General features: G+C 38.1%; 1 pseudogene and 1 gene segment (V, D, J or C); both read left to right on the plus strand.

Annotated features, from left to right (window-relative positions):
* Window positions 1–6,560: 6,560 nt before the first annotated feature.
* Window positions 6,561–7,577, plus strand: LOC119264946 (annotated as a pseudogene).
* Window positions 7,578–8,475: 898 nt separating this feature from the next.
* Window positions 8,476–9,229, plus strand: LOC119261842. The segment is given in 2 exon segments: window positions 8,476–8,486; window positions 8,660–9,229. Coding segments are annotated over 2 exon segments (426 nt in total).
* The last annotated feature ends 18,402 nt before the right edge of the window (window positions 9,230–27,631 follow it).

The following is a 27,631-nucleotide window of genomic DNA, read 5'->3' on the forward strand; positions in this document are numbered from 1 at the left end:
TGTGTGTGAGTGTAGTAAAAGGCAACTATGCATAGCATGAGTACACTCTAAAAAGAGAAAGATCTCATGCTCTTTAAGATTCTTTTGAGTATTTTGAAGGTGAAAATGAACAATTAAAAAATTGGAAGTTTATATTTTTTTTCTTTGAAATTAAACTGAATGAAAATAGAGGTGTTTTGGTGGTTGGTGTAGCGTAGTGGATAACACCTTTTCCTTCGACGCTGGAGACGGGTTCAGTCCCCCACCTGAGCAAGCACACTACACTATACCAATAAGAGTCCCTGGGCAAGACTCCTAACACTACCTTTGCCTACTTATGTAAAAAATGATCAAATTGTAAGTTGCTCTGGATAAGAGTGTCTGCCAAATGCACTAAATGTTTTTCATCATTAGAGTAAACAACGAATAGTATAAAAATAATCCAGAAGTACAGTAAAGTACATGGATTTTCCATCGAGTCATACTGAAACCCATACAGTAGTGTTTACAAGTGATTTCTTATAAAAGTATCATTGGATCTTCTGTTTCTTTGTCTCTGTGTGACTTGACACATTCATGTATTTTAGCTTGATGTCCAGCAGTATGACATCAAAGTCGAGTGACTTTGTAGAAAATTCTTTCATCTCCACAGAAGCTTTAGGTGTTGCTCTGTTTGCCAGCCAATCAATGCATGATCAGATTAAATAAGATCAGAGTTGAGCTGCATGAGCTTCATTGTGAACTAGGAGTGGGTGGAGCTACAAGTGTTAAGATACAGATCATACAACATCAGAGAGTCAACACAGCTATTAATGTCTGATGCTGGAGACCTGAACTGTCACTCAGAACAATCATGCTGCTCTTCATCTCTGTTTTCATCATTGCTTTCAGGTATATACACATAACATTGCAAGGGATTAAACTTAAATAAGAGCATACAATCTATCTATGTCTTTAAATATCTAAATATTATATTTTTTCTGTCATGTAGAAAACATACAGTACTGTATGAAAGTTTTAGGCATGTAAGCAAATTTTTAAACAATTTACCTCAGCAATGAGTTTATCACAATATACATTAGAATAAAGGCATACTCATAATTCAAGTAAGCATAAAAACAATAAAAAGTAACAGGAATTTCTTGGGTCAATATTTTTCCTTGACACCTTCACAGCCACCAGACATGAGTACAATTTAATGAAGCACTGATTGGTCAAACCAGGAGCTGCTTTTAACTATATATAATACTGTAATACTGGGCTCCCTCGGGGAGAGTTTTGAAAATGGTTAAACAAACACTAACATCCAGAAAATCACTATTCATTGTGTGTATATATATATATATATATATATATATATATATATATATATATATATATATATATATATATATATATATATATATATATATTATTAATTAATATTCTATAGATTTTGTTTATTCAAATATTAACAATTTTCTCAGCACAACTCAACACAAACTACACAAACAAATAGATTTTGAAAATGTGTCTTGGGTACTTAAGACATCTCCATATTTGTTGTTTATTTTTTTCTTTTGTTGCATTGTTTCAACATTCCAGTTACACTTTGTCATGTGAACATTTTATTTTGAACATACCAATAGAAATGCTCCAAAATTTCATGGAAAAAAATATTAATGTTAATATTTCATTAATATCTATTATAAGTTAAGAATGTTTTTTCCTTCTCCTGTAAAGTTATTATTTTTGGAGATCAAAGATATTTTGACAGCAAGAATATACTGCTGTGATATCTTTACAGGTAAGACTGTCAACATGAGTGAAGGCAGCAGAACCACACTGTCCATATGATGATTCAGCTTACAGTCTCCACTGGTATCAGCAAAAGTCTGGATCAAGACCAGAGTTTTTGGGGTCAATCCACTGAATGTATCATTAAGACTGAAACACCTCGTGCATGACTGTCCATCATACTTCATAAACTGCTATGGAAGTGAGTCTGGAGATCTCCTCTGCTGCAGTATCATACTCTTCTGTTGTGCCCTGCAGTCCAGTTACAAGAAACTAAGCTTCACTACGTTAAACTTTTTATATGACTCCCAATGAATTTTAACAGCTTTTTCAGAAGTGGGAGCTTTTATATTTAGACTTTCAGCTTCCTCAACCGTCATGCTTGGGAGAGCAAGCATCATCTTGCTGAAGCTCATACTGGTTTACAAATGAACATCTGCAAAGCCTCCTTAAATGCCCCTTACTGCCCCATTCTTTCATTATCAAAGATTAAATACAGACATTTTTGTCTCTGCCTTCTTGAGGAATGTTCAGATGCAATGCATAGACATGCATCTACAACATGAAAATAAACATCAAGGTGAATTTGCAATGATTATTTACAATTAACTTGACATCTAAACTATATCTAGCACACAATACTGTGTTAGATATAATCATAATCACATAATCTGTCATACCTATTGTGCTTAAAGCCTTTTCAGGCCAGGCTCTTCAATGAAACTATGGGTAAGACGTTTTTTTAATGCCATTATTAGTAAAATGTTTTAGGTCAAAATGACACGTCAATATAATACTACAGTCATAAAATCAAGTTACCCCCAAAGTCAGAATGAAACTAATTTATTGACATATTTGCATTTGAATGGACTGTTTCTCATGCAAGTGGATAATTTTCTATCTAATCTTCTCTGACAAATCCCATGAAAAATTAATAACTTATTTGTACCTTGACAATGGCCATATTAAGTGGAAAATAATAAGTGAACGGACTTTTGAATATTACTGTATAACATCATCAATGCTTTGAAAATGGGGGCAAGTTGCGGCTCAGTGACCTAAGTGTAATTTTCCTTCAATGCCATGTTTTCAGTCACTGAACACAGAGGATCTCCCATCATGCTGACATTTGCTAATTTTGTCTTGATACTGCTTGTAGGTATGTATGTAATACACATCTACATATATACTTTATACGATCACATACTTAACAGTTTACACCTCAACAACAAAATAGCAAAATAAACTGGTACCTGGTTACAGTGGTTTTAGATTTAGAGTCTCGGCTTAAATTTAAAATGTTTTTTTCTCTTTTATATCAGAGTTTATTCGATCAGTCCATTGGAAACTGAAAAGCAGGTTTCAGTGGGTGACACTGTAACCCTCTCCTGCCATTACAGCAGAGGCAATGTGTACTGGTTTTATTGGTATCACCAATATCCCTCATCTAAACTGGACTACCTACTGAATATAACTATATCAGGGGATTTGAGTGACCCTCTACCACAGAATATGATGCACATTCCACTTCACCACATAATCCATTTTGATCTCCAAAGCTTTTTTCAATACATCTTTGAACCAGCTGAAGACAGCTGTGCATAGTGCTTGCAGACATCTGCTTAAATACTTGAATTCTGTGTCAAACTGACATGGAGTATTTCACACAATGGTTTACATTTGAGGACTGTGTTTAAGCCACTGAAACAACCAGTAACACACAGACATGTGATGACAGAAATGTACCAGAAGAGGGCAGGTTTAATCTAGATTTGCTGAATTGAGTTCAGTGCATAGGGATTAGAGAATCGTGTTATTCTCCTGATCTACATTCCTCTGTGTTTATAACAGATCCGCTGACAAATGTAGGAGGAGTCTTTACATGCTTGAACAGTAGCACTAAACCTCTCCTCATTATCTGAACACTGGAACCACCATGATGTTTCTGTGCTCTCTGACTCTCTTTATGATCGTGCTAGGTAAGTGTTATTAACTACATTTATGTGTATCTGAGATTTTCATGTTTTCTGCTTTTGAATTTGCAACCATGTGATTTTGAATGATGTATTAGTGGTAAATTCAATGGCAGTTCATGTTCTGTAAAAAAAGAAGGAAAGAACAAACGAAAGAAAATGAAAAATGTTTGTGATTTCTTTATTTCTTCACAGAGAACTGTGTTTCACAGTCAATAGAACCACAGGAGAACAAAATTCATGCTGTTAAAGATGAGACAGTTACTCTCTCCTGCAAGTATAATGGTAGTGTGGATAATCTGCAGTGGTATCGTCAGTATCCTGGATCCAGACCAGAGTATTTACTGATGACATTTCCAGGATCAGATTCTGTGAGCCTTGCAGATCCTCCTTTCCCACGACTGAATGCTACATTGAAGAAAAGTAGAATGAATCTGATAATCTCCTCTGCTGCAGTATCAGACTCTGCACTCTACTACTGTGCTCTGAGGCCCACAGCGACAGGAAACCCAGCTGTACTGTACAAAAACTCACTGCAGGAAAATGCTTCATGTTTTGCTGCTCTCTTCATGAGAATACACAGAAAAATAGGGTTGATACATGAGTTATTGTAAATGGAGTATAAATATGTTTTGACAATGTATAAAATGTTAATAGAAGCAGAAAGCAACTGGAGTGGCATCAAAACACAGTGCTGAAAGTTTGTGAATGCTCTAGCATTTTGTGAATTTCCACATAAATGTGACCTAAAATATCATCAGAACTTCATTTGAGTCATAACAGTGGTAACAGATAACATAATTAAACAGATAACACAAACAATGAAGATGTTTTTTTATTCAGTTTTTGAACAAAGTAACCCAACATGCAATGCTTTTGGCATAAGTATGTGATCCTCTGCTTCCAGTAAGTCGTGTGACTCATTTGAGCAGCAATGTCTTCAACCAAACTGTTCTTTTAATGTTGATTAGCCCTGCACATTGACTTGGAGGAATCTTGACCTATTTTCACTTACATAACTGCTTCAACTTGGTTATGTTGGACTTTTTGCATGAATACCATACCTGAGGTTCTCCCCTAATATTTCTATTGGATTAGGGAGTGGACTTTCACAAAGCCGTTCCAAAATGGACGAAAACTAACACCAGCTGGCCGCCACCTCTGGCCTTCAGATGGCCCTGCATTAAAAACAGACATAATTCTGGAGTTAAAATCACTGCATGGGCTCAAAAACACTTTCAAAAACCATTGTCTGTGAACACAGTCTGCTTTTTAAAATAGACTTTATTAAAGATACTAAAGACATAATATCAAACACAGTTTGCCACTGCAACCACAAAGCAACTTCAGCTTCAACCATGAGTAGAAACCATATGTAAACAGGATACAGAAACACAGCCACCTTCTCTGGGCCTGAGCTCATTTAAGCTGGACTAAAGTGAAGTGAAAAAGTCCTGACTGGTGAATCAAAATTTGAAATTCTTTTTGGAAATCAGAGACGCTGTGTCCTCCAGGCTAAAGAGGAGAGGGTCCATCCAGCTTGTTATGAAAAATTCAGCTCACCATGTCTGGCGAGAGAAAACATGTATGACCCCACAAATATGGAGGTGGTAGCATAATGATATGGGGCTGTTGCTATGCAAACTGTACTGGTGCATTGCACATCACTGAAGAAAACATAAATGGAGCTATGTTCCAGGACATTAGAGGAGAGTTTAATCTGTCAAGAAATTGAATTTGGGAAGCAGATGAAAATTTCAACAAGATGACCTTGAAACATTTTTTCTCTATCAATTGTTTTTTAAAATATTTATTTGTTTATCTATATGAATGCATTCTTTGTGGTTCATATTTATAGCTACAAAACCAAATAATATTATCTATGTAAAATTGGTAACACTTTACTGTAGGGAAATGTTCATAAGGCTACATAACACCTAAATTCCCTTTATAAATATTCCACATAAACTTCAATATATCCATTATAAATGTATATCTAATATAAACTCCAATATGAGGAAAAACTCATGTGATAAAGGTTGTTAGCATTTGCCAGGTGATATTGTTTCTTTCTGATATCAGGTCGATCATGACACTTTATGGGGTAAAGTAATATTGACTTTGTAGGTTACTTTGTGTCACAGAGACATATTGCTGATAACCTGATGTACCTTGCCTTGTCAGCCTGGCTAAATAAATTGGAGAACTGGAGTTTTATTTTATTATTTATGAGTATAATACACCTTTTTTGGTTTGTTTGTTTGTTTTTTATTCTCACTTTATTTGGATGGTCATAGATTATCTACAGATGCTGATTTTTAACAGTGGTGGGGTTAGGATTAGGATTTGGACCAGGGTTAGGGTTATGACCAGGGCAAGGATTGGGTTTAGGTTTTGGGGTGAGGTTAAGGTTAGGATTAGGATTAGGGTTAATTATGATCAATTTAGTAGAAATTTAGTTGAATGTATCTTGAAAGTAAGTTAAGCATCTAAAAAGCATCTAAACACTGTGTCTATAGCAATAAAATAAAAAAGAACAAAAAAATCTGCTATAATCAAAGCCATAATCAAAGTCAATCAAAAACTTGAACATTCATCAGCCACATCAAATATACATTAGAATTAAACATCCATGAATTTAACATAGAAACAAAGTACAGAGAGGACAAGGTGAAATGAGGAAGGCTCAGAAAAAAGTCATTTTCTTAGGAGTCAAATTTAAATAACTTTTAAATAACTCTGACTGTCTTTATGGTCATGATAGGTATGTGTTATTAACTACTTATGTCTTTTTGAAATACATGCTTGTTTTCTGTTTTTGACTTCATGGTTATGATGATTGTGTGTGTGTGTGTGTGTGTGTGTGTGTGTGTGTGTGTGTTATTAACTACAGTGACTACAGTAACTATAAGAGATTTTCTGTGATTGACATTGTGGTAATGTGTGTGTTTATAGTTTGTCAGTCATAAGTTTGGTTGAGGGTGAAGTTTGGATTTACTGGTCGATCTACGTTCCCACCCTCACCTATGGTCATGAGCTTTGGGTAATGACCGAAAGAACGAGATCGCGAATACAAGCGGCTGAAATGAGTTTCCTCCGCAGGGTGGCTGGACTCTCCCTTAGAGATAGGGTGAGAAGTTCGGTCATCCGGGAGGGACTCGGAGTAGAGCCGCTGCTTCTTCACGTCGAGAGGAGCCAGTTGAGGTGGTTCGGGCATCTTGTTAGGATGCCTCCTGGACGCCTCCCTTGGGAGGTGTCACAAGCAAGTCCACCGGGGAGGAGACCCCGGGGAAGACCCAGGACACGCTGGCGTGACTATATCGCCCAGCTGGCCTGGGAGCGCCTCGGAATCCCTCCCAGGGAGCTAGTGGAAGTGGCTGGGGAAAGGGAGGTCTGGGCTTCATTGCTCAGGATGCTGCCCCCGCGACCCGAACCCCGGAGAAGCGGAAGATGATGGATGGATGGATGGATGGAAGTTTGGTTGACTAGCACTTAATCTATTTTTTAAAAAGAAAAAAGGATGCAACATTAATGTAATTTCTTTTTCTTCACAGTGAACTGTGTCTCACAGTCAATAGAACCACTGGAGAACAAAGTTCTGGTTCATGCTCGTGAAGATGAGACAGTCACTCTCTCCTGCAAGTATGTATATAGTGGTACCGCAAACAGTCTGCAGTGGTATCGTCAGTATCCTGGATCCAAACCAGAGTATTTGCTGATGTGAATTATGCGATGCCACGTTTCCCACGACTGCATATTACAGAAAATAATAAAACAGTGAATTTGATAATCTCCTCTGCTGAAGTATCGGACTCTGCACTCTACTACTGTGCCATGAAGCTATATTGAGTCACAGTTTATATTTAACATTAAACCGTTGCAAAGCTCTATATTTTTATCACTGTGGTTAATGCTTTGGACAAACAAAATGCAGGTTCACGCAAACAGTCCTACATATATGATGGTAATGTGTGGAATCTACATATGTAGCATGTTGTATGAAAGATCTACAAGTACTTCAGACAAAATTGCCATATACAGAGTCTACACATGAACATATGCACTATATGGACAAAAATATGTGGACATGCCTAGAGTTAGATGTTAGAGTTCAGGTTTTTGAGACACACTGATTGACGTATAACATTGAGATGTATAACATTAAGCACAGAGTAATGCAATCTCTGTAGAAACACACTGGATGTACTGGAGAATTCATAGATTTTAAACTGCTGTAAAGTGCCTGCACTTGTATTTTAATTTGTTCTCTGATGTCTGCATACAAAGTATGTTCTTGGTGCTACTTACAGGTTGTGGTAGGGTGGCCATGCTAATAAATCTGGAGCTGCTCCTCTCTTCAGTCTCTTAAGTGTCATATGGTGACCGAAGCTGCTCAATATTGGCCAAGGTTTGAGAAACTGTCCAGAGTGAAATATGCAAACTAACAAACTACATTATCGGCAAACTAACGACTCAAAACCCACAGAAACTAGATACAGAGAACACAGAGTGAAAAGAAAACAATGTACTGTTCATTGGCCTTTAAAATAAATACTAAAGAATAATTTTGTTAGCTGTAAAATTTGAGAACCGTGTTATTCTCCTGATCTGCACTCTGTTCCAATAACAGATCCACTGACATATGTAGGAGGAGTCTTTACATGCTTGAACAGTAGCACCACATCTCTCCTCATTATCTGAACACTGGAACCACCATGATGTATCTGTGCTCTCTGACTGTCTTTATGATTATGATAGGTGTGTGTTATTAACTGCATTTATAATTATATGAAATACATGTTTGTGTTTTCTGTGACTGACATTGTGGTGATGTGTGTTTATGCTGTGCATGTGTTAAGATGGGTTGATTGGCAAGTCAACTTTTGTTTAAAGAAGAAAAAGGTGCAAAATGTGTGACTTTCTCTTCACAGAGAGCTGTGTTTCACAGTCAATAGGACCACTGGACAACAAAGTGCTGATTCATGCTCGTGAAGATGAGACAGTTACTCTCTCCTGCAAGTATGAATATAGTACTACTCCTAATAGTCTGCAGTGGTATCGTCAGTATACTGGATCCAGACCAGAGTACTTACTGCTGAAATATCCAGGATCAGCTGATGTGACCCGTGCAGATCCTACTTTCTTACGCCTGGATGCTACAGACAATAACAACAACTGGACACTCTCAATCTCCTCTGCTGAAGTATCAGACTCTGCACTCTACTACTGTGCCATGGAGCCCACAGTGACAGGAAACCCAGCTACACTGTACAAAAACTCATTGCAGGATGCCTTGTGTGTTGGGAAGCTACCAGAAGAAGGCAGCTTTAGTCTAGATTTGCTGGAGTGAAGTGAGTTATTCATTAAAAGATGCTGAAATGAGGGACCAAGTAAAACAGCCATGAGAGGAAATCTCATGTTCAGTTCAGTTGTGGGTCTTCTTAGATCATCTGTAGCTTCTGGATTTGAATTTGTGGCTCTCCTTTAAAATGAGTGGCACTTTATATTTCATATGAAACTTATGCAAAGTGACTCCAGCCTCAGTCTCACGCTCCAGTCAGCGCTCCAGTTCCCCAGAGTACTGATCAATAACACCTGTTCTTCTTTGATTAGTTTAGTTTAAAGCCTGGGCTTGTAGATGGTCTCACTGTGAGGTATTGCTTCTTTTCAGAGCTGCTGAACATTATTTCTGACTGTTTATTCCTGTTCTGAGCCATTTTGCCTTGTTTTTTGACTCACATTTTGCCTGATCCCTTTTGGACTTTTCGCCTGGTTATGTTTGTGTTTTGGTGTATATTGTCTTTTCTAGATTTGACCATTGCATGTGACCTGACTATGATTGTGGATTCTGTTTGCACTAGTAAAGCCTCTCATTCACCTTTTATCTCCGAGCGTCTGCGTCATTCTGTCTCAGTTTAATTGTAATCCTTATTAAAGTACAGCAAGACTGATGACTAGAAGCACATTTGTATTATTTCATTATGCTGTCATTTAACCCTTAAATGCAAACCAACCAACAACATAAAGAAATAATGTAAAAATATGTGTATGTCAGAAGCAGTCATAGAGACACAGGGATATTTTATTATATTATTTACAATGGAACACAAAACACGCCAAGCTTGGAGCGTAAAACTCTCATATATAACTAAATAACTGTAAGAGTCTGGTGTTAATCTTATCATTAACGCTAAGCTCATCGTTCAGATGTCAGGTTTCTTGCTGCCTTTGTTCCTCTCTTCCAGCTCTCTCTACTGAGGAAAGAAGAGCATATTAATAGGGAGAGAGACAGTTATTCATATGTACATAAACTTACCAATCAACCCGCCTCTCAGTCAAACCAGCCATCCTCCTCACAGACAGCTCCTGACCATGCCCCAAAAATACTATTCTTTCTTTATTTTATTTGCTTTGGGGAAGGGACGGGGTGGCTGGACATATTAATGTGTTTGGGGCATAAATTTTGGTGCTACACTCCTGCTTGTGTGCTACAGTGAAGTACATAGGTGGGCGCATCATGATATGTAAATGGTACATATTCATGGCATTGAAGGAAACATGACTGAGTGATGTCCCTGGACATACCATATGAAAGGAGAATACAACCCTAAAAATGCAGCCAAAGTCATTCAAGACTGGTTTCTAAAAGAAAGTTAATTGCACTACCATCCTTACTTGGATGGCACTGAACATTAATGAAGGATTTTGAAGTTAATCAGAGGTATTTCACCTCTGGAGCCTATCCCAGCAGTCTTCGGGCAAAAGGCAGGATACACCCTGGACAGTCTATCGCAGGGCAGACACTCACACACCCAGGGGCAATTTAGCATGTCCAATTGGCCTGACTGCATGTGTTTGGACTGTGGGAAGAAACCAGAGAACCCGGAGGAAACCCACACAGACACGGGGAGAACATGCAAACTCCACACAGAGAGGACCCTGGTCACCCGGCCAGGGAACCGAACCCAGGCCCTCTTCGCTGTGAGGTGACAGCGCTACCCACCACGCCACCGTGCCACCGCCATAACTTCAGGGAACTCTAATTCTCAGAAGCTGTTGGGCTGATTAGGTCCATCTCAACACACCTGCGGACTCTAATTAATGCTGTGACAAACACTATTGTTTGTTACACCTTTGTAGAGGGGTGACTAGTACCGTACTTAGTGTTGTTAAAGAAAAAGAAAAGAGGGCTGAGAAAAGAAATTGCCCCAAAACTAAAGATAGAAGAAAAGAGGGCTATAAAGCTTAAACTGTCCCAAAGCTGCTTAAAGCCAAAAATAAGCTCTTTACCCGTGCTTTACCCATCGTCAGCGTTAACTCCATGGACTGCCCGTCAGTACAGCAGTGGTTCAAGCCTGGCTCCGGGTCACCTCAATCGTCCCCAACACACACTCCGTTGCCCCAGTAAATTTATTTAGTCCTCTTTCTCACTGGTTTTCATTTCTGCACTTGGGTCCGCCTCCCCACCATCCTATAACAGAAAACCAGTAACAAGCAGAGATGTAATGATGGAAGTCTACCACAAGAGGGCAGGTTTATTCTAGATTTGCTGGATTGAGGTGGGCTCAGCATTTGTAAGGAGCAGCTGAAGTGAGAGACAAAGTAAAACAAACATATAGAACCTTAGACTGCAGTTTAACTGTGGTATTCTCAGCTGGTCTGTGACGTCTGTTTCTCATTTTATTACATGCAGTGCAAACTCGATATTCAGCTTTTAACAGGTAAGTTTAATAAGGAGCAGAGCAAAGCTACTGCATAGATGTACAATAATGAAAACTTTGAATGAGAGGCATATTTAAAATCTCTAATGAACATTCATAGGTCATCATCACATCAAATACATATTTGAATTGAAATTTCTAAGAGTATAATCACACAGAGCCCACAAAAACCAGATGCAGAGAACAAAGAGTGAAAAAAAGACAACTTACAGTTTTTTAAAAAAGAAATATAAATAATTTTGTTAGCTGGGAAATGAGAGAACTGTGTTCTTCTCCTGATCTGCGCTCTATTCTAATAACAGATCCACTGACAAATGTAGGAGGAGTCTATATGCTTGAACAATAGCACCACATCTCTTCTCATTATCTGAACACTGGAACCATCAGGATGTTTCTGTGCTGTCTCACTGTCTTTATGGTCTTAACAGGTATGTGTAATTAACTACAGTGATAACTATATGAAATACATTTTTCCGTTTTCATTGAAAATGTGGTGATGTTTGTGTATGGAATATCAGTGATTAATCAGGTCGAGTTTTTTTTTTTAGAAGAAAAAAGGACGCAAACTTTTTTGTGAATTTTTATTTATTTATTTATTCCTTTTATTTTTTTTCTTCATTTCATTTATTTTTTCTTCATTCATTTATGTTTTTCTCTTCACAGAGAGCTGTGTTTCACAGTCAATAGCACCGCTGGACGACAAAGTGCTGGTTCATGCTCTTGAAGATGAGACAGTTACTCTCTCCTGCGAGTACAAATCTAGTGGTATCCCTAATAGTCTGCAGTGGTATCGTCAGTATCCTGGATCCAGACCAGAGTATTTACTGATGATATTGCCAGCAGCAAAAATTGTGAATTATGCGACTCCACCTTTCCCACGACTGAATACTACAGAAAATAACAAAACAGTGAATCTGATCATCTCCTCTGCTGCAGTATCAGACTCTGCAGTCTACTACTGTGCCATAGAGCCCACAGTGACAGGAAACCCAGCTGCACTGTACAAAAACTGCAGGATGATGCTTTGAATTTGATATTGAGTTTTCTTTCAGAGTCATATCATCCTCTCCTCAGACACATGGTTGATGAATGAGTTGCAGTGATGGAACTCTACCAGAAGAGGACAGATTTAGTTCAGATATTCTAGATTAAAGGGAGTTATTCATGTATGAAAGATGAAGGGAGGACATAAATAAAACGGCCATAAAATGTAACACTGCGCCTTTATCCTTGTAGTCTCAGATGATCTGTGGCTTCTGTACCTCCGTTAAACTTTTACAGGGTGGCAGTTCATATTTTATATAATTCTGATGCTAGGTTACAATTATTTAAGAAAGTAGTCTAGACTTTACAATGTATGGAGCCTTCACATGAACAAAACAGTGACTTTCACATATTCAGACTAATAAAAGTACTTCTGAGAGCAGACACTGTGTAAAACATGCATTGATGTGACCTCATAGAACTGTTTCAAGACCCCTTTTGAATTCCTGAAATCAACAGAAAAGAAAAAAGTTACGAGAAGCACAAGAAGTCCAAACAATGTAAAGGTAAATGTTCATCCCCCAGAGAGTGATCGAATGAAGTGCAGGCTTATTGAAGAATTTGAAGAACTGTAAACACAGACAGACAGGATCAAAACTGTAAGAGCGTCACATCAAATAAAGCAGAAAGTCCAAAACCAGAAGACCAGATATTAATAACATGATCAATGAGCAAGGAGTCATAACCAGAGAATTCATACAAGGAATATTTCTTTCCTTAAAAAAGAAAAACAATGAATGCTTTTGTCAGCTAGGATGTTAGAGAACTGCATTCCATTGTTGTATATAATTGGAATTGCACTTCCATTAGAATGATATACTATCAAAGGGAGGACAAAATGAAACAAATTGCTTACTGAGGTCTTAGATATATATACACACAACCCCAGTTCCAATGAAGTTGGGATGTTGTGTAAAACATAAATAAAATCAAAATCCAATGAATTGGAAATCCTTTTCAATCTATATTCAATTGATTACACTACAAAGTCACGATATTTAATGTTCAAACGGATAAACTTTATTGTTTTTTGCAAATATTCACTCATTTTGAATTTGATGCCTGCAACACGTTCCAAAGGAGTTCCAAAGCTCCAAAGGAGGCATGTTTACCACTGTGTTACATCACCTTTCCCTTTAACAACACTCAATAAGCGTTTGGGAACTGAGGACACTAATTGTTGGAGCTTTGTAGGTGGAATTCTTGCTTGATGTACAACTTCAGTTGCTCAACAGTCCGGGGTCTCCTTGTTGTATTTTGCGCTTCATAATGTTCCACACATTTTCAATGGGAGACAGGTCTGGACTGCAGGCAGGCCAGTCTAGTACCTGCACTCTTTTATTATGAAGCCAGGCTGTTGTTACACATGCAGAACGTGGCTTGGCATTGTCTTGCTGAAATAAGCAGGACGTCCCTGAAAAAGACGTTGCTTGGATGGCAGCATATGTTGCTCCAAAACCTGTATGTACCTTTCAGCATTAATGGTGCCTCCACAGATGTGTCAGTTGCCATGGGCACTAACACACCCCCACACCATCAGAGAGGCTGGCTTTTGAACTTTGCGCTGATAAAAATCCGGACAGTCCTTTTCCTCTTTTGCCCGGAGGACACGACATCCATGATTTCCAAAACCAATTTGACTCGACAGCCCACAGGACACTTTTCCACTCTGCGTCAGTTCATCTCAGATGAGCTCGGGCCCAGAGAAGCCGGCGGCGTTTCTGGGTGTTGTTGATATATGGCTTTCGCTTGGCATATGGCAGAGTTTTAACTTGAACTGAAGCATTCCTGAGCCCATGTGATAATATATCTGTTACAGAATGATGTCGGTTTTTAATGCAGTGCCACCTGAGGGATCGAAGGTCATGGGCATTCACTGTTGGTTTTCTGCCTTGCTGCTTACTTGCAGAGATTTCTCCCAATTCCCTGAATCTATTGATGATGTTATGGACTGTAGATGATGAAACGTTGGTATAACCTTGCCCCGTCCTTGCTTGTGAACGACTGAGCCTTTCAGGGATGCTCCCTTTATACCCAATCATGACACTGACCTGTTTCCAATTAACCTGTTCACCTGTGGAATGTTCCAAACAGGTGTTTTTTGAGCATTCCTCAACTTTCCCAGTCTTTTGTTGCCCCTGTCCCAACTTTTTTGGAACGTGTTGCAGGCATCAAATTCAAAATGAGTGAATATTTGCAAAAAACAATAAAGTTTATCCATTTAAACATTAAATATCTTGTCCTTGTAGTGTATTCAATTGAATATAGGTTGAAAAGGATTTGCAAATCATTGTATTCTGTTTTTATTTATGTTTTACACAACGTCCCAACTTCATTGGAATTGGCGTTGTATGTATATATAAAATGTGTGTTTATATATATATATATATATATATATATATATATATATATATATATATATATATATAGTGTATGTATGTATGGCAAGCCAAACAGGAAATATTTAATGAACATTTATATATATGGAATGAACATTGACAAACAAATCAATAAAATAATTCATAAAATGTTTTGTTCAGACACAGCGGGACTTTTGGGGTTGTGTGTGTTCTAGCCTTGGGCTTCCCCTTCCGTTACATTCTTCAGTCAGTGTGTGTGTGTGTGTGTGTGTGTGCGCGTGTGTGTGTTTACTGTGTTTACTGACCTTAATCTCATCAAACACCTTTTGGATGAACTAGAACAGAGATTGTGAGTCAGGCCTTCTGAATGATGAATGTGCAAAAATTCCCAGACATGCTCCACAATCTTGTAGAAGAGTGGAAGCTGTTATAGCTGCAAAACGGGGACCAATTACATATTAATGCCTATGGATTTTGATTGTGATGTCATAAAAGCTCCTGTAATGTGTAATGTGTAAAAGCTCAGTCATGAAAAGGTAGACCATGCAAACCCAAAAAGAGGGGCTGCTGAAAGCTGAAGTACGAAACAAGGGAAAGGGATGTTCTATGGCATCACTCACTAAGGAATTGAAAACAACCTCTGAGAGCAACATAAGCACAAGAACTGCACTTTGGAGCTTCATTAAATTGGCTTCCTAAGAACACTGTGTGCAATGCCAAGTCTGGAGTGGTGAAACCGTGTTCTACAGCAAGCTGATGGAAGAATCTGTGTTTGGCAGATGCCAAGAGAGCTATGTATTCTATCGGAATACATAGTGGCAACAGTGAAGTTTGGTGGAGTGAGTTGTTAATTGAGCTCTATGATAATCCTATATAAGAGCAAAAGTGCCATCTGAGCAGCTGTGAAACGCAGAGAATTGCATTATGCATAAAAAAAAGTGAAATTTTTCTCTTTGTTTTTTTCCCCAGGTTTTGCTAATTAAAGCAGTCCAGGTACTGAATGTTACAGTCTGCGGCTGTTTTTCAGGGTTAGGGGCTTTTAGTTGTGAAGGGTGATGTTAATGTTATATTTACCTGAATACTAATGTGTAACATCTGTTGTTTTGATCACATGACTAGTTAGTATCAGTTTAAAGCCAGGGCTTTTAGACTTAGCTCTTTGTGAAGTGTCGCTTCTTTCACAGAGCTACTAAACATTTATTCTGGTTTGTTTGAATTTTAGTATTAATTCTTCTTTAGTATCAATTCTTGTTTTTGACTTTGCATTATGCCTGATCCCCTTTGGACTTGTTTGCCGAGTGTTATGTTTGTTTTCCTGCCTGTTTTGGATTGGACCTATGCCTGTTTTTGACAATGACTCTGGATCATGATTTGACTAATAAAGCTTCTTTCTTCTTTTTTATCCGCAGGCGTCTGGCTCATTCTGACTCATTACAGGCCCTTGCACCAGCATGACTGTGCTTCTGTGCACAAAGCATAGTCAATAAAGACGTGGGGTTTGGTGAGGTAGAGCTCCAGCAGTCTGCACAAAGCCCTGACCTCAACCCCACTGAACACTTGACTTGGAATTCTATAGCCGCAAAAAAGGGGAGCAAATCCATATTAATACACATGATATTGAAATATGTCCAACAAGCTTAAATAGGTGTGATGGTCAGGTGTCTATATCGTTTTCACCAAATGTATATGGAGCATAAACTGCACATTAAGGCTCTGGTGGCAGTTTCATATATCAAACAAACAGAATGTGTGCATTTTGTACCAGACACTGCCACAGATCAAAATCATTCAAAGATCACATCATATAAACATTAGAATTGAATCTGGGTATAATCCCATAAAGCTCACACTAACAAACTAATGACTGAAAACAAAACCATTTACAATTGTTGGTCATTAAAAAAATGGAAAAAGAGTAATCTTGTTAGCTGAGAGATTAGAGCAATGTGATATTCTCCTGATCTGCATTCCTCTGTCCTTATAACACATCTACTGACAAATGTAGGAGGAGTCTTTACATGCTTGAACAGTAGCACCAAATCTCTCCTCACTATCTGAACACTGGAACCACCAGGATGTTTCTGTGCTGTCTTTATCATCATGCTAGGTACGTGCTGTTAACTGCATGTCTATCTATGTGAAATACATTTTTCAGTTTTCTGTTACTGACTTTGGTGATGCGTGCATGTGTATCATATGTATGTAAGTTAGGCTGATTGGCAGTTCATAATTTTGAGTAGAAAAAAGAATCAGAGATGGGGAAAGCAACATTACTGTGATTTCTTTTTCTTCACAGGTAACTGTGTCACAGTCAACAGCATCACTGGATGACAAATTGCACGTTCATGCTCTTGAAGATGAAACAGTCACTCTCTCCTGCAAGTATGAATATAGTGGTACTATGAGTGGCCTGCAGTGGTATCATCAGTATCCTGGATCCACACCAGAGTATTACTGATGATATTTCCAGTATCAAAACTTGTGAGCTATGCAACCCCTGGCTCTCCAATAGTGATCCTGTTCATCTCTTTTACTGCAGTATCAGACTCTGCACTCTACTACTGTGCCACGCAGCCCACAGTGACAGGAAACCCAGCTACAATGTACAGAAACTCACTGCAGAATTTTGTTTTGCATTTGTGTTGAGTTGGCTTTCTATACATACTATATGGGCAAAAGTATTATGACATCCTTCATTATTTAGGTTTTCAGCCACATTCACTGCTAACAGGTGGATAAAATTAAGCACATAGCCCTGCAATCTCAGCAGACAAACACTGAAATTTCTGTCCTGCTAGATCTGCCCCTGTCAACTGTAAGTGACATTATTTTGAAATAGAAGTGTCAACGAGCAACAATAGCTTAGGCACGAAGCAGTGGAGCCAGCGACTGCTAAACCGTCAACTTCAGCTTGTTAATGAAGCACCATAACTTGTGCATAAGCTGCATCTTCTTCTGTGTTGGTAAACATTATGGTATATATAAAACCCAATTGAAACTCTATGAAGGACTGTGAAGTTGCAAGTTCATCAGAGGGATTTGGAGAACCTTGGGGAACTGAAGAGGGTTTACGTAGAGTAACGGATCAAAACTGATCCACATGGCCGAAAATAGTAAGTTACTTCTTACAACTTAGTTGTAATTATTGACAAAGTAAAAACAACTATTAATATTATTTATGGTGTCTGAAACCTTTTCTTCCTATGACTTTGTAGCTCATATGTTAACTAAGTTATATACACTCACCGGCCACTTTATTAGGTAAAATAAATAATAATTAGTTTATTAACTAATAAATAATAATTACTTACAACTTAATTACAACTTGCTAGTAAAAGGTTGGAACCCCTTTTGTCTTAATTCTTCGTGGCAGACTTTCAACAAGGTGTTGGAAACGTTCCTCAGAGGTTTTGGTTGGTAATTTGAGTTTTGAGCGTTCTCTGTAAACCCTAGAGATGGTTGTGTATGAAAATCCCTGTAGATCAGCAGTTTGTGAAATGCTCAGACCAGCCTGTCTGGCTCCAACAACCATGTCACAATCAAAGTCACTTAAATCACCTTTCTTCCCCATTCTGATGCTCGGTCTGCTCTTCAGCAAGTTGTCTTGACCACCTCTACATGCCTAAATGCATTAATTTGGGTAGTTTTTAGCTGTTTTTTCCTGTTTTTAAGAATTATAAGGACTGCTAACAAGTCACAGTGAGAAACAATGTGGTTTCAAGAGTGGCTTTCATTTGAGGGTTGTGTTTTAGCCACAGAGAAAAACAGCACCACATGTGTAGATGCAATGATGGGAATCTACCAGAAGAGGGTAGGTTTAATCTAGATTTGTTGGGATGAGGTGAGTTGTGCATTTGTAAGAAGGAAGCAAAAGTGAGTGACGAACTAATCAGCCATAAGAAACCTGAAACTCTAGTTTAATCATGGTCTTCTCAGATGGGCTGTGTCTTCTTTTAATATGTGCAGCACATACTGGCATATTTGGCACATCTTTTAGAAGATCAGTAAGCCGGGCAGAACAAAACTACACGACAACAATAAGCTGATTTTACACTCGGTGTCTAAGAAAGTGAAATGAAGGAAAACGGCACCAATCCAAAGAAATCAGTGCCGTAATCAAAGTCCATTAAAAAGTTGAACATTCATCAGCCGCATCAAATATACATTAGAATTTAAACATCCATCAGTTTAACAGCAACAAAGTAAAGAGAGGACAAGAAGAAACAGAATTGAGACTCAGAAATAAAGTCATTTTCTTAGAAGTCAAATTTAAATAACTTCTGATCTGCATTCTTTTGTTCTTCTAACAGATCCACTGACAAATGTAGGAGGAGTCTTTACATGTTTGAACAGTAGCACCACATCTCTCCTCATTATCTGAACACTGGAACCACCATGATGTTTCTGTGCTCTCTGGCTGTCTTTATGATCATGATAGGTGTGTGTTCATAACTACTCATATCTATTTGAAATACATGCTTCTTTTCTGTTTTTGATTTTGTGGTGATGATGAAGATGATTGAATATATATATATATGTGTGTGTGTGTGTGTGTGTGTGTGTGTGTGTGTGTGTGTGTGTTTGGTATGACACTGATAAGTCGAGTATCAATTCATTCGAGAGAATACAAAAGGATACAAAATTCTTTTTGTATTTACATTTTTTTTTTCTTCACAGAGGACGGTTCATCGCAGAAAATAGCACCACTGGACAACAAAACACAGGTTCATGCTCATGAAGATGAGACAGTTACTCTCTCCTGCAAGTATGAATATAGTGGTTCTGTGGAGAGTCTTCAGTGGTATCGTCAGTATCCTGGATCCAGACCAGAGTATTTACTGATGATATTTCCAGCATCAAAAATTGTGAGCCATGCAACTCCACCTTTCCCACGATTGAATGCTACAGAAAATAACAAAACAGTGGATCTGATCATCTCCTCTGCTGCAGTATCAGACTCTGCACTCTACTACTGTGCCATGAAGCCCACAGTGACAGGAAACCCAGCTACACTGTACAAAAACTCACTGCAGGATGATGCTTTGCATAGTTACCTTTCAGAATCTTTTCCTTCCTCTAACCAACTGACAGTGAATTTTGGGTGATAAATCGGTTTTGTGTGTATATGTATGTATGTGTGTGTGTGTGTGTGTATATATATATATATATATATATATATATATATATATATATATATTTTTTTTTTTTTTTTTTTTTTTTTACCTATGCAGGTTTGATCTAGATTTAGATGAGTTATTTGTTGTTGCATCAGCAGAAGGTTTTATACAATTTTATGGAGGATTTTGAAACTGCAAGTCCATCAGAGTGACTTGAGTCACTTTGGGAAAGTAAAGAGCATTTGCTAAGATGAATGGATCAATACTGATCTACTGTGCTGCAAAAAAAGAATTAATTTCTACGTAGATCTACTATTGAAAGCTCTAATCGTCAGCAAAAACAAGTATTGTGTACTTAGTAATGTTATCTGTGATATCTGAAATGATTTCTCCATAATCACTTCACTTCTTTTAAATATATATTTGTTTATGCTCACTAGTGTACTTTTTTTTACTATAAAGCCAAAAAATATTATCTGAATTTAATAAAACTCTACCGTATGGCAATGTTCATAAGGCTACATGACACCTGCATAAGCACTTCATAACAACTATTTAGGCCTACATAAACATTTAGAAACAGTATGTTCCAATATGAAAAGTTTATCATAAAGGTTTCATTTCCCAGCTTTCATGTCAAATTGACAAAACATCTGTGAGGGGATACTGATGTTTTCTGACGTCTCGTTGATTATGACACTGTGGGGTGGAATGACATTGAGGCTGAAGTTGAGTGTATATTACACTGTTAAAAATATTCAGTTTTTACTACTTTTACAAAGTATTCTGGCTAAAACTACATGTTATATTCTCAATACACTTCTGAGCAACTTAAAGACAACTTGGCATTTATAAATATATCTTTAAATGTTTGGATTCTGCATGAAGCATTAAAAATGTATTTAGGGCTGTGAGCAAATGAGCAACTCATGCAGAATATTTCACACAGTGGTTTTCACTGAAGGACTGTTCTTAGGCAACTGAGACAAACAGTGACACTCAGAGATGTAATGATGGGCATTTACCAGAAGAGGGCACTAATCTAGATTTACTGGAGTTAACTATGTCATGCAAGAGGAAGAGGAAGCAGAAGGGAAGAACCAATTTAAACAGCTATGTAATGATCTGAGACTCTAGGTTTAATGTGATATTCTCAGATGAGCTGAGGCATTTTTTTTCTTTTTAATGTATTCAGCACATACTGACTTATTCAGTACATCTTTTAAGAGCTCAGTAAGTGGACCAGGACAAAGCTACAGCAAAAAAGCAGATTTTCCTAACATTTAAGAATGTCCATGACAATGCAATAAAGAAAAAGTTGCATGGATCTACAGACGTCAGACAAATTCATATCATAAGGCCATTACACATACATCAGAATTTAAAACATCATATACAGGGTGCCATGACCCTGACGGAGAAGCGTCTTGGAAAATGGATGGATGGATGGATATACAGGGTGTCCCAAAAAACATTGACATCATTTCGCAGTCTGATAACATGGCCAGTTCTCCCTCAAATTGTATCAAATTTAAACAAAATGTGTAAAAACTAACCAAGTTTAATTTTTATGTTTTTTCAGGCTGAAGAATGGTGTACACTAGAAATGAAAAGGCATTTTGTGTGTTAGAATATGCTCAAACACAGTCAAACAAGAGTGTGCAGCATGCATTTTTGACACAATTCAATAAAATGCACCAACTGGAAAGCAGATTTGGACATGGCACAGTAAATTCAAAGAGGAAGGCTGTGTGTGCAGGGCAAAGGGATCTGAATGACCACCAGTATCAGAAGATATCATCAATCAGATTTGAGAAACATTTGCGCGAAGCCCCAGAAGGTCTGTAAGAACAGCATCTCTGGAAACCCGTGTTTGGCAGGAGCTGAACTACCGACTTGACGTATGTGACATTTGTGAAGATGTGAAATCAGTTATAAAATCTACATCCCTCTGAATTTCTTGTTTGTATTTTGTTAAATAAATCTTGTGTCGTTCAACATGACGCCTATTTAATTTTGTTTGTGTAGGACACACTCAGACTTACTCAGATGTTCACATCTCGATTTTTGGGACACCCTGTACAATAATAAATGCAGTAAAGGGAGCACAAAGTGAAACAAAGAAACCAATCACTGAGATCTTAAAGGAAATTTTCTTAAGAGTTAAATGTCAATAACTGCTATTCCTCTGATCTACATTCCTTATAACAGATCCAGTGACAAATGTAGGAGGAGTCTTTACATGCTTGAACAGTAGCACCACATCTCTCCTCATTATCTGAACACTGGAACCACCATGATGTTTCTGTGCTCTCTGACTGTCTTTATCATTATGATAGGTATGTGTTACAAACTCCATTCGTGACTATGTGAAATACAATTTTCTGCATTTAACCCGATGATGATGATGATGATTATAATGTGTGTGTGTGCGTGTGTGTGTGTGTGTGTGTGTGTGTGTGTGTGTGTGTGTGTGTGTGTGTGTGTGTGTGTGTGTGTGTGTTTTATTGGCAACACTTCATGTTTTGAAAAAAGAAAAATGATGGAACATTAATGTGATATTTGATTTTTTCACAGAGAACTCTGTTTCACAGTCAATAGCACCACTGGAGAACAAAATACAGGTTCATGCTCTTGAAGATGAAACAGTCACTCTCTCCTGCAAGTATGAATATAGTGGTACTATGAGTGGCCAGCAGTGGTATCGTCAGTATCCTGGATCCAGACCAGAGTATTTACTGATGATATTTCCAACAACAAAAGCTGTGAGCCATGCAACTCCACCCTTCCCATGACTGAATGCTACAGAACATGATAAAATAGTGGATCTGATCATCTCCTCTGCTGCAGTATCAGACTCTGCACTCTACTACTGCACCCTGCAGCCCACAGTGACAGGAAACCCAGTTACACTGTACAAAAAGTCCTTGGTGCTTTGCATTTTGTACTGACTTTCCTTTTAGATTCCTTTCTTGCTTTTGCTCAATTCACAGAAGAATGTAGTTGATAAATCAGTTGAAATATTCTGTCATTTTCATGTTGTAGTCATATTGGGATAACTACACATGGATGAATGGATCAACAGCAAAACCTTAACACTGAAGTGTATAGCAAAAATAATTATTGTAGGACAATATTACAGTGGATATTGCCCTCACTGAGATTCCTCTCCCACTTACACACCACCATTACACTGTTTCCTTCTGATCCTCATTACATGTAGTTGAGATTTTATGGCAGAACTGTTATCCCTATTTAATACCCATGTAACGATGAGCGTCTACCTCAGACCCAGTCTGAGGACTAAGTGGAGTTATTCATTTGAGGAAGCTGAAGGAAGGTTACAAGTAAAACAACCAATTGTCAAGTGACTTCAATTACTCATAGGGTCAGATCTTATGAGAGTGGAAGAAATGAGGGAGAAACACTCTAAGACCAACAATATGTGGACACCCCTCCTGATTATTGAGTTCAGGTGTTTCAGACACACCCATTCCAAACAGATGTGTATAATCAAGCACATAGCCATGCGACAAGCACTGGCTGAGTTGTACTGAAGAGCTCAGTGACTGTAAATGTTGTGCTGTCTTAGGATGCCACCTTTATTACAACACGGATCATGATATTTCAGCTCTGGTAGTTCTTGCCTGGGCAACTGTAGGTGCTATTACTGTGAAATTAAAGCATTTGGAGCAAAACCCATTTCAGCCACAAACTGGTAGACCATGCAAACTCATGGAGAGGGGCTGCTGATAGCTGATGGGCTTAGTAAATTAAAATCAAGTAGTGTCTCTAGGTCAGTACAGGGTTGTGCTTCAGAAGCTTCAGAAAATGAGTTTCTGTGGCCACGCAACTGCACTTAAGCCTAAGTTCAACTATGCTGAAATGCATAGTTGCAACAGTAAAGTTAGGTGGAAGAGGGATGATGTTCTGGGGCTGTTCTTCGGGGTTTGGGCTTAGCCTCTTAGGCCCAAAATATACTTCACACAAGGACATGAACACAAATGAGAACGCTCAGTCAATGCACGGCAAACATTTGGTCCTTTTGTACAAACTCACCATGTACTCTTACGCTGCAGCCAGCTGCCTCAACAGCTAAACCTGGAAATACTTAAGTACAGATACACAAAAAACTACTTAAGTACAGTAACAAATTACATTTACTTAGTTACTGTCCAGCACTGAACAGTTTTTAGTTGTGTATTCCCAATACTTCTCTGAATCACCTGAAGACAGCTATACTTATATATTGCTGCTGCTGGAATAAAATCTCCAAAGTGAAAACTTTACAGGGCATGAAGAAAACCTACTTTACTTTTAATGTAAGTCAATGGAACCAGAATTTTTATAGAATTTTTAAGTAATTTTGGACCATTTCTTTTAGTCCATTTATCATGAAATTTACACACAATATAAACGACAACAGACATTTTGAAATTATGCCAAGAACAACAAAAATGGAGATACAAATGAACATTTGATGAGGAGCATTTTATACAATAGTTTTAAGGATTTATGCCATTATGATGAACAGCAACACACAGATGCAGTGATGGAAGTCTTCCAGAAGAGGGCAAGTTTAATCTACATTTGTTGGATTAAGGTGAGTTCTGCTCTTGTAAGAGGAATCTGAAGTGAAGGGACCATGTAAAACAAACACACACACACACACACACACACACACACACACACACACACACACACCTCTGTCACAGGGGGTGCTGGAACCTATCTCAGCTCTCATGGGGCACAAGGCAGGAAACACACTGGACAGGTCACCAGTCCATCACAGGGCAGACATATACATTCACACATACGCACACCCCTACACCCCTAAAAGATATAAACTGTCACTGGGGCAGTACCCCCTTGTCACTGGGGTGGTACCTTCAAGAGTACATCTCAGTACGTTTAATCAGGGAACATAACTGAACCATAATCCACTGAAATGATATTTTCTAAGTTGTAATGACTCCACACACCCCGTCTCGTCTCCTGTGTATCTTGATAAACCAAACATGTACCTCCACAGAACCTTTATTTCTAACAGTGTAGGGGCAATTTAGTGTCTCCATTTAGCCTGACTGCGTGTCTTTCGACTGAGGAGGACACATGGAAAACATGCAAACTTCATACAGAATGGGCCCTGGTCACCCAGCCAAGGAACCCAACCCAGGTCCTTCTTGCTGTGAGGTGACAGCAGTAGCCAGCATGCCACTGAAGCCAGAGAAAACCTGAATCACAGGTCATATCATATGATGTACATCAGAATTTAAGCTTTCTTGAGATAAACAAGAGAATAAAGTCAAACACAACATACTAACAAAGTAAATGGAGCACAGAGTGAAACAAGGAAACTAATCATAACTGAGGCCTCAAAAAAGAAAAAGGAATTGAATTTAAGTTGTTCTCCTGATCTACATTTCTCTGTTCTTCTAACAGATCCACTGACAAATGTAGGAGGAGTCTTTACATGCTTGAACAGCAGCACCACATCTCTCCTCATTATCTGAACACTGGAACCACCATGATGTTTCTGTGCTCTCTGACTGTCTTTATGATCATGTTAGGTATGTGTTATTAACTACATTTAGGTCTATGTGAAATACATTTCTATTGTTTTCAGTTGTTGACTTGTGATGACGTGTGTGTTTATGGTATGTCAGTGGTAAATTAGGTTGACTGGCAGTTCAGCTTTAAACAGATTTAAAAAAAGAAAAAATTTGTAAAATTCTTGATTTTTTTATTATTATTTCTTCACAGATGACTGTTCTGCACAGTCAATAGCACCACTGGAGAACAAAACACAGGCTCATGCTCATGAAGATGATACAGTTACTCTCTCCTGCAAGTATGAGTATAGTTTTACTGTGAACAGTCTGCAGTGGTATCGTCAGTATCCTGGATCCAGACCAGAGTATTTATTGATGATCGTTCCAGGATCAACTACAGTGAGCCATGCAACTCCACCTTTCCCACGACTGAATGCTAAAGAAAACAACAAAACAGTGAATCTGATTATTTCCTCTGCTGCAGTATCAGACTCTGCACTCTACTACTGTGCCATGCAGCCCACAGTGACAGGAAACCCAGCTACACTGTACAAAAACTCACTGCAGGATGATGCTTTGCATTTTCTATTCAGTGTCCTTTCACATTCCTTTCTTTCTATCCTCAACTTACAAACACACACACAAAGTGAAACTATATATATTCTAATAAAGCTCTAATCAAGTGAGATGTTTCTATGAAGTATTTTAAACATTGCTACTCATTCTCTGATTGTACTGTAGAGCTCAAACACACAGATGTGTAATGATAGAAGCCTACCAGAAGAGGGCAGCTTTCTAGATTTGCTGGATTGACAAGAAAGATTCTTTTGTAAGAGGAAGCTGTAATGAGGGACCAAGTAAAACAACCATATAAATCCAAAGACTGCACTTTAATTGTTGTTTTCTCAGACAATGTATGTCTCCTGTTACTCATCATCATATATTCATCACTTACTGACATGTTCAGCACATTTTAAAAGAGCAACTGGAGCAGAACAAAGCTACACTCAAACAAAAAGCTGATCTTCATAAGTATTTACAAAAATAAGAGAGAAAAACAACAACTTTTCAAATGAGAGGCCTAAATCAAAAGTTTATAATGTATACAGCCAGGCTAACAAAGTAAACAGGTCACAAAGTGGTTCAAGGAAAACAACTGCAACGGATGGTCCTTAAAAAGTGAAATGAATAAATAAATGAATAAGATTGTTAACTGGGAAATTTAAAAAATGCTGCTCTTCTTCTGGTCTGTCTTGCTCTGTTCTTATAACAGATCCACTGACAAATGTAGGAGGAGTCTTTACATGCTTGAACAGCAGCACCACATCTCTCCTCATTATCTGAACACTGGAACCACCATGATGTTTCTGTGCTCTCTGACTGTCTTTATGATCATGTTAGGTATGTGTTATTAACTACATTTAGGTCTATGTGAAATACATTTCTATTGTTTTCAGTTGTTGACTTGTGATGACGTGTGTGTTTATGGTATGTCAGTGGTAAATTAGGTTGACTGGCAGTTCAGCTTTAAACAGATTTAAAAAAAGAAAAAATTTGTAAAATTCTTGATTTTTTTATTATTATTTCTTCACAGATGACTGTTCTGCACAGTCAATAGCACCACTGGAGAACAAAACACAGGCTCATGCTCATGAAGATGATACAGTTACTCTCTCCTGCAAGTATGAGTATAGTTTTACTGTGAACAGTCTGCAGTGGTATCGTCAGTATCCTGGATCCAGACCAGAGTATTTATTGATGATCGTTCCAGGATCAACTACAGTGAGCCATGCAACTCCACCTTTCCCACGACTGAATGCTAAAGAAAACAACAAAACAGTGAATCTGATTATTTCCTCTGCTGCAGTATCAGACTCTGCACTCTACTACTGTGCCATGCAGCCCACAGTGACAGGAAACCCAGCTACACTGTACAAAAACTCACTGCAGGATGATGCTTTGCATTTTCTATTCAGTGTCCTTTCACATTCCTTTCTTTCTATCCTCAACTTACAAACACACACACAAAGTGAAACTATATATATTCTAATAAAGCTCTAATCAAGTGAGATGTTTCTATGAAGTATTTTAAACATTGCTACTCATTCT

Source organism: Pygocentrus nattereri, chromosome 2 (assembly GCF_015220715.1).
Source record: "Pygocentrus nattereri isolate fPygNat1 chromosome 2, fPygNat1.pri, whole genome shotgun sequence".
Taxonomy (NCBI): domain Eukaryota; kingdom Metazoa; phylum Chordata; class Actinopteri; order Characiformes; family Serrasalmidae; genus Pygocentrus; species Pygocentrus nattereri.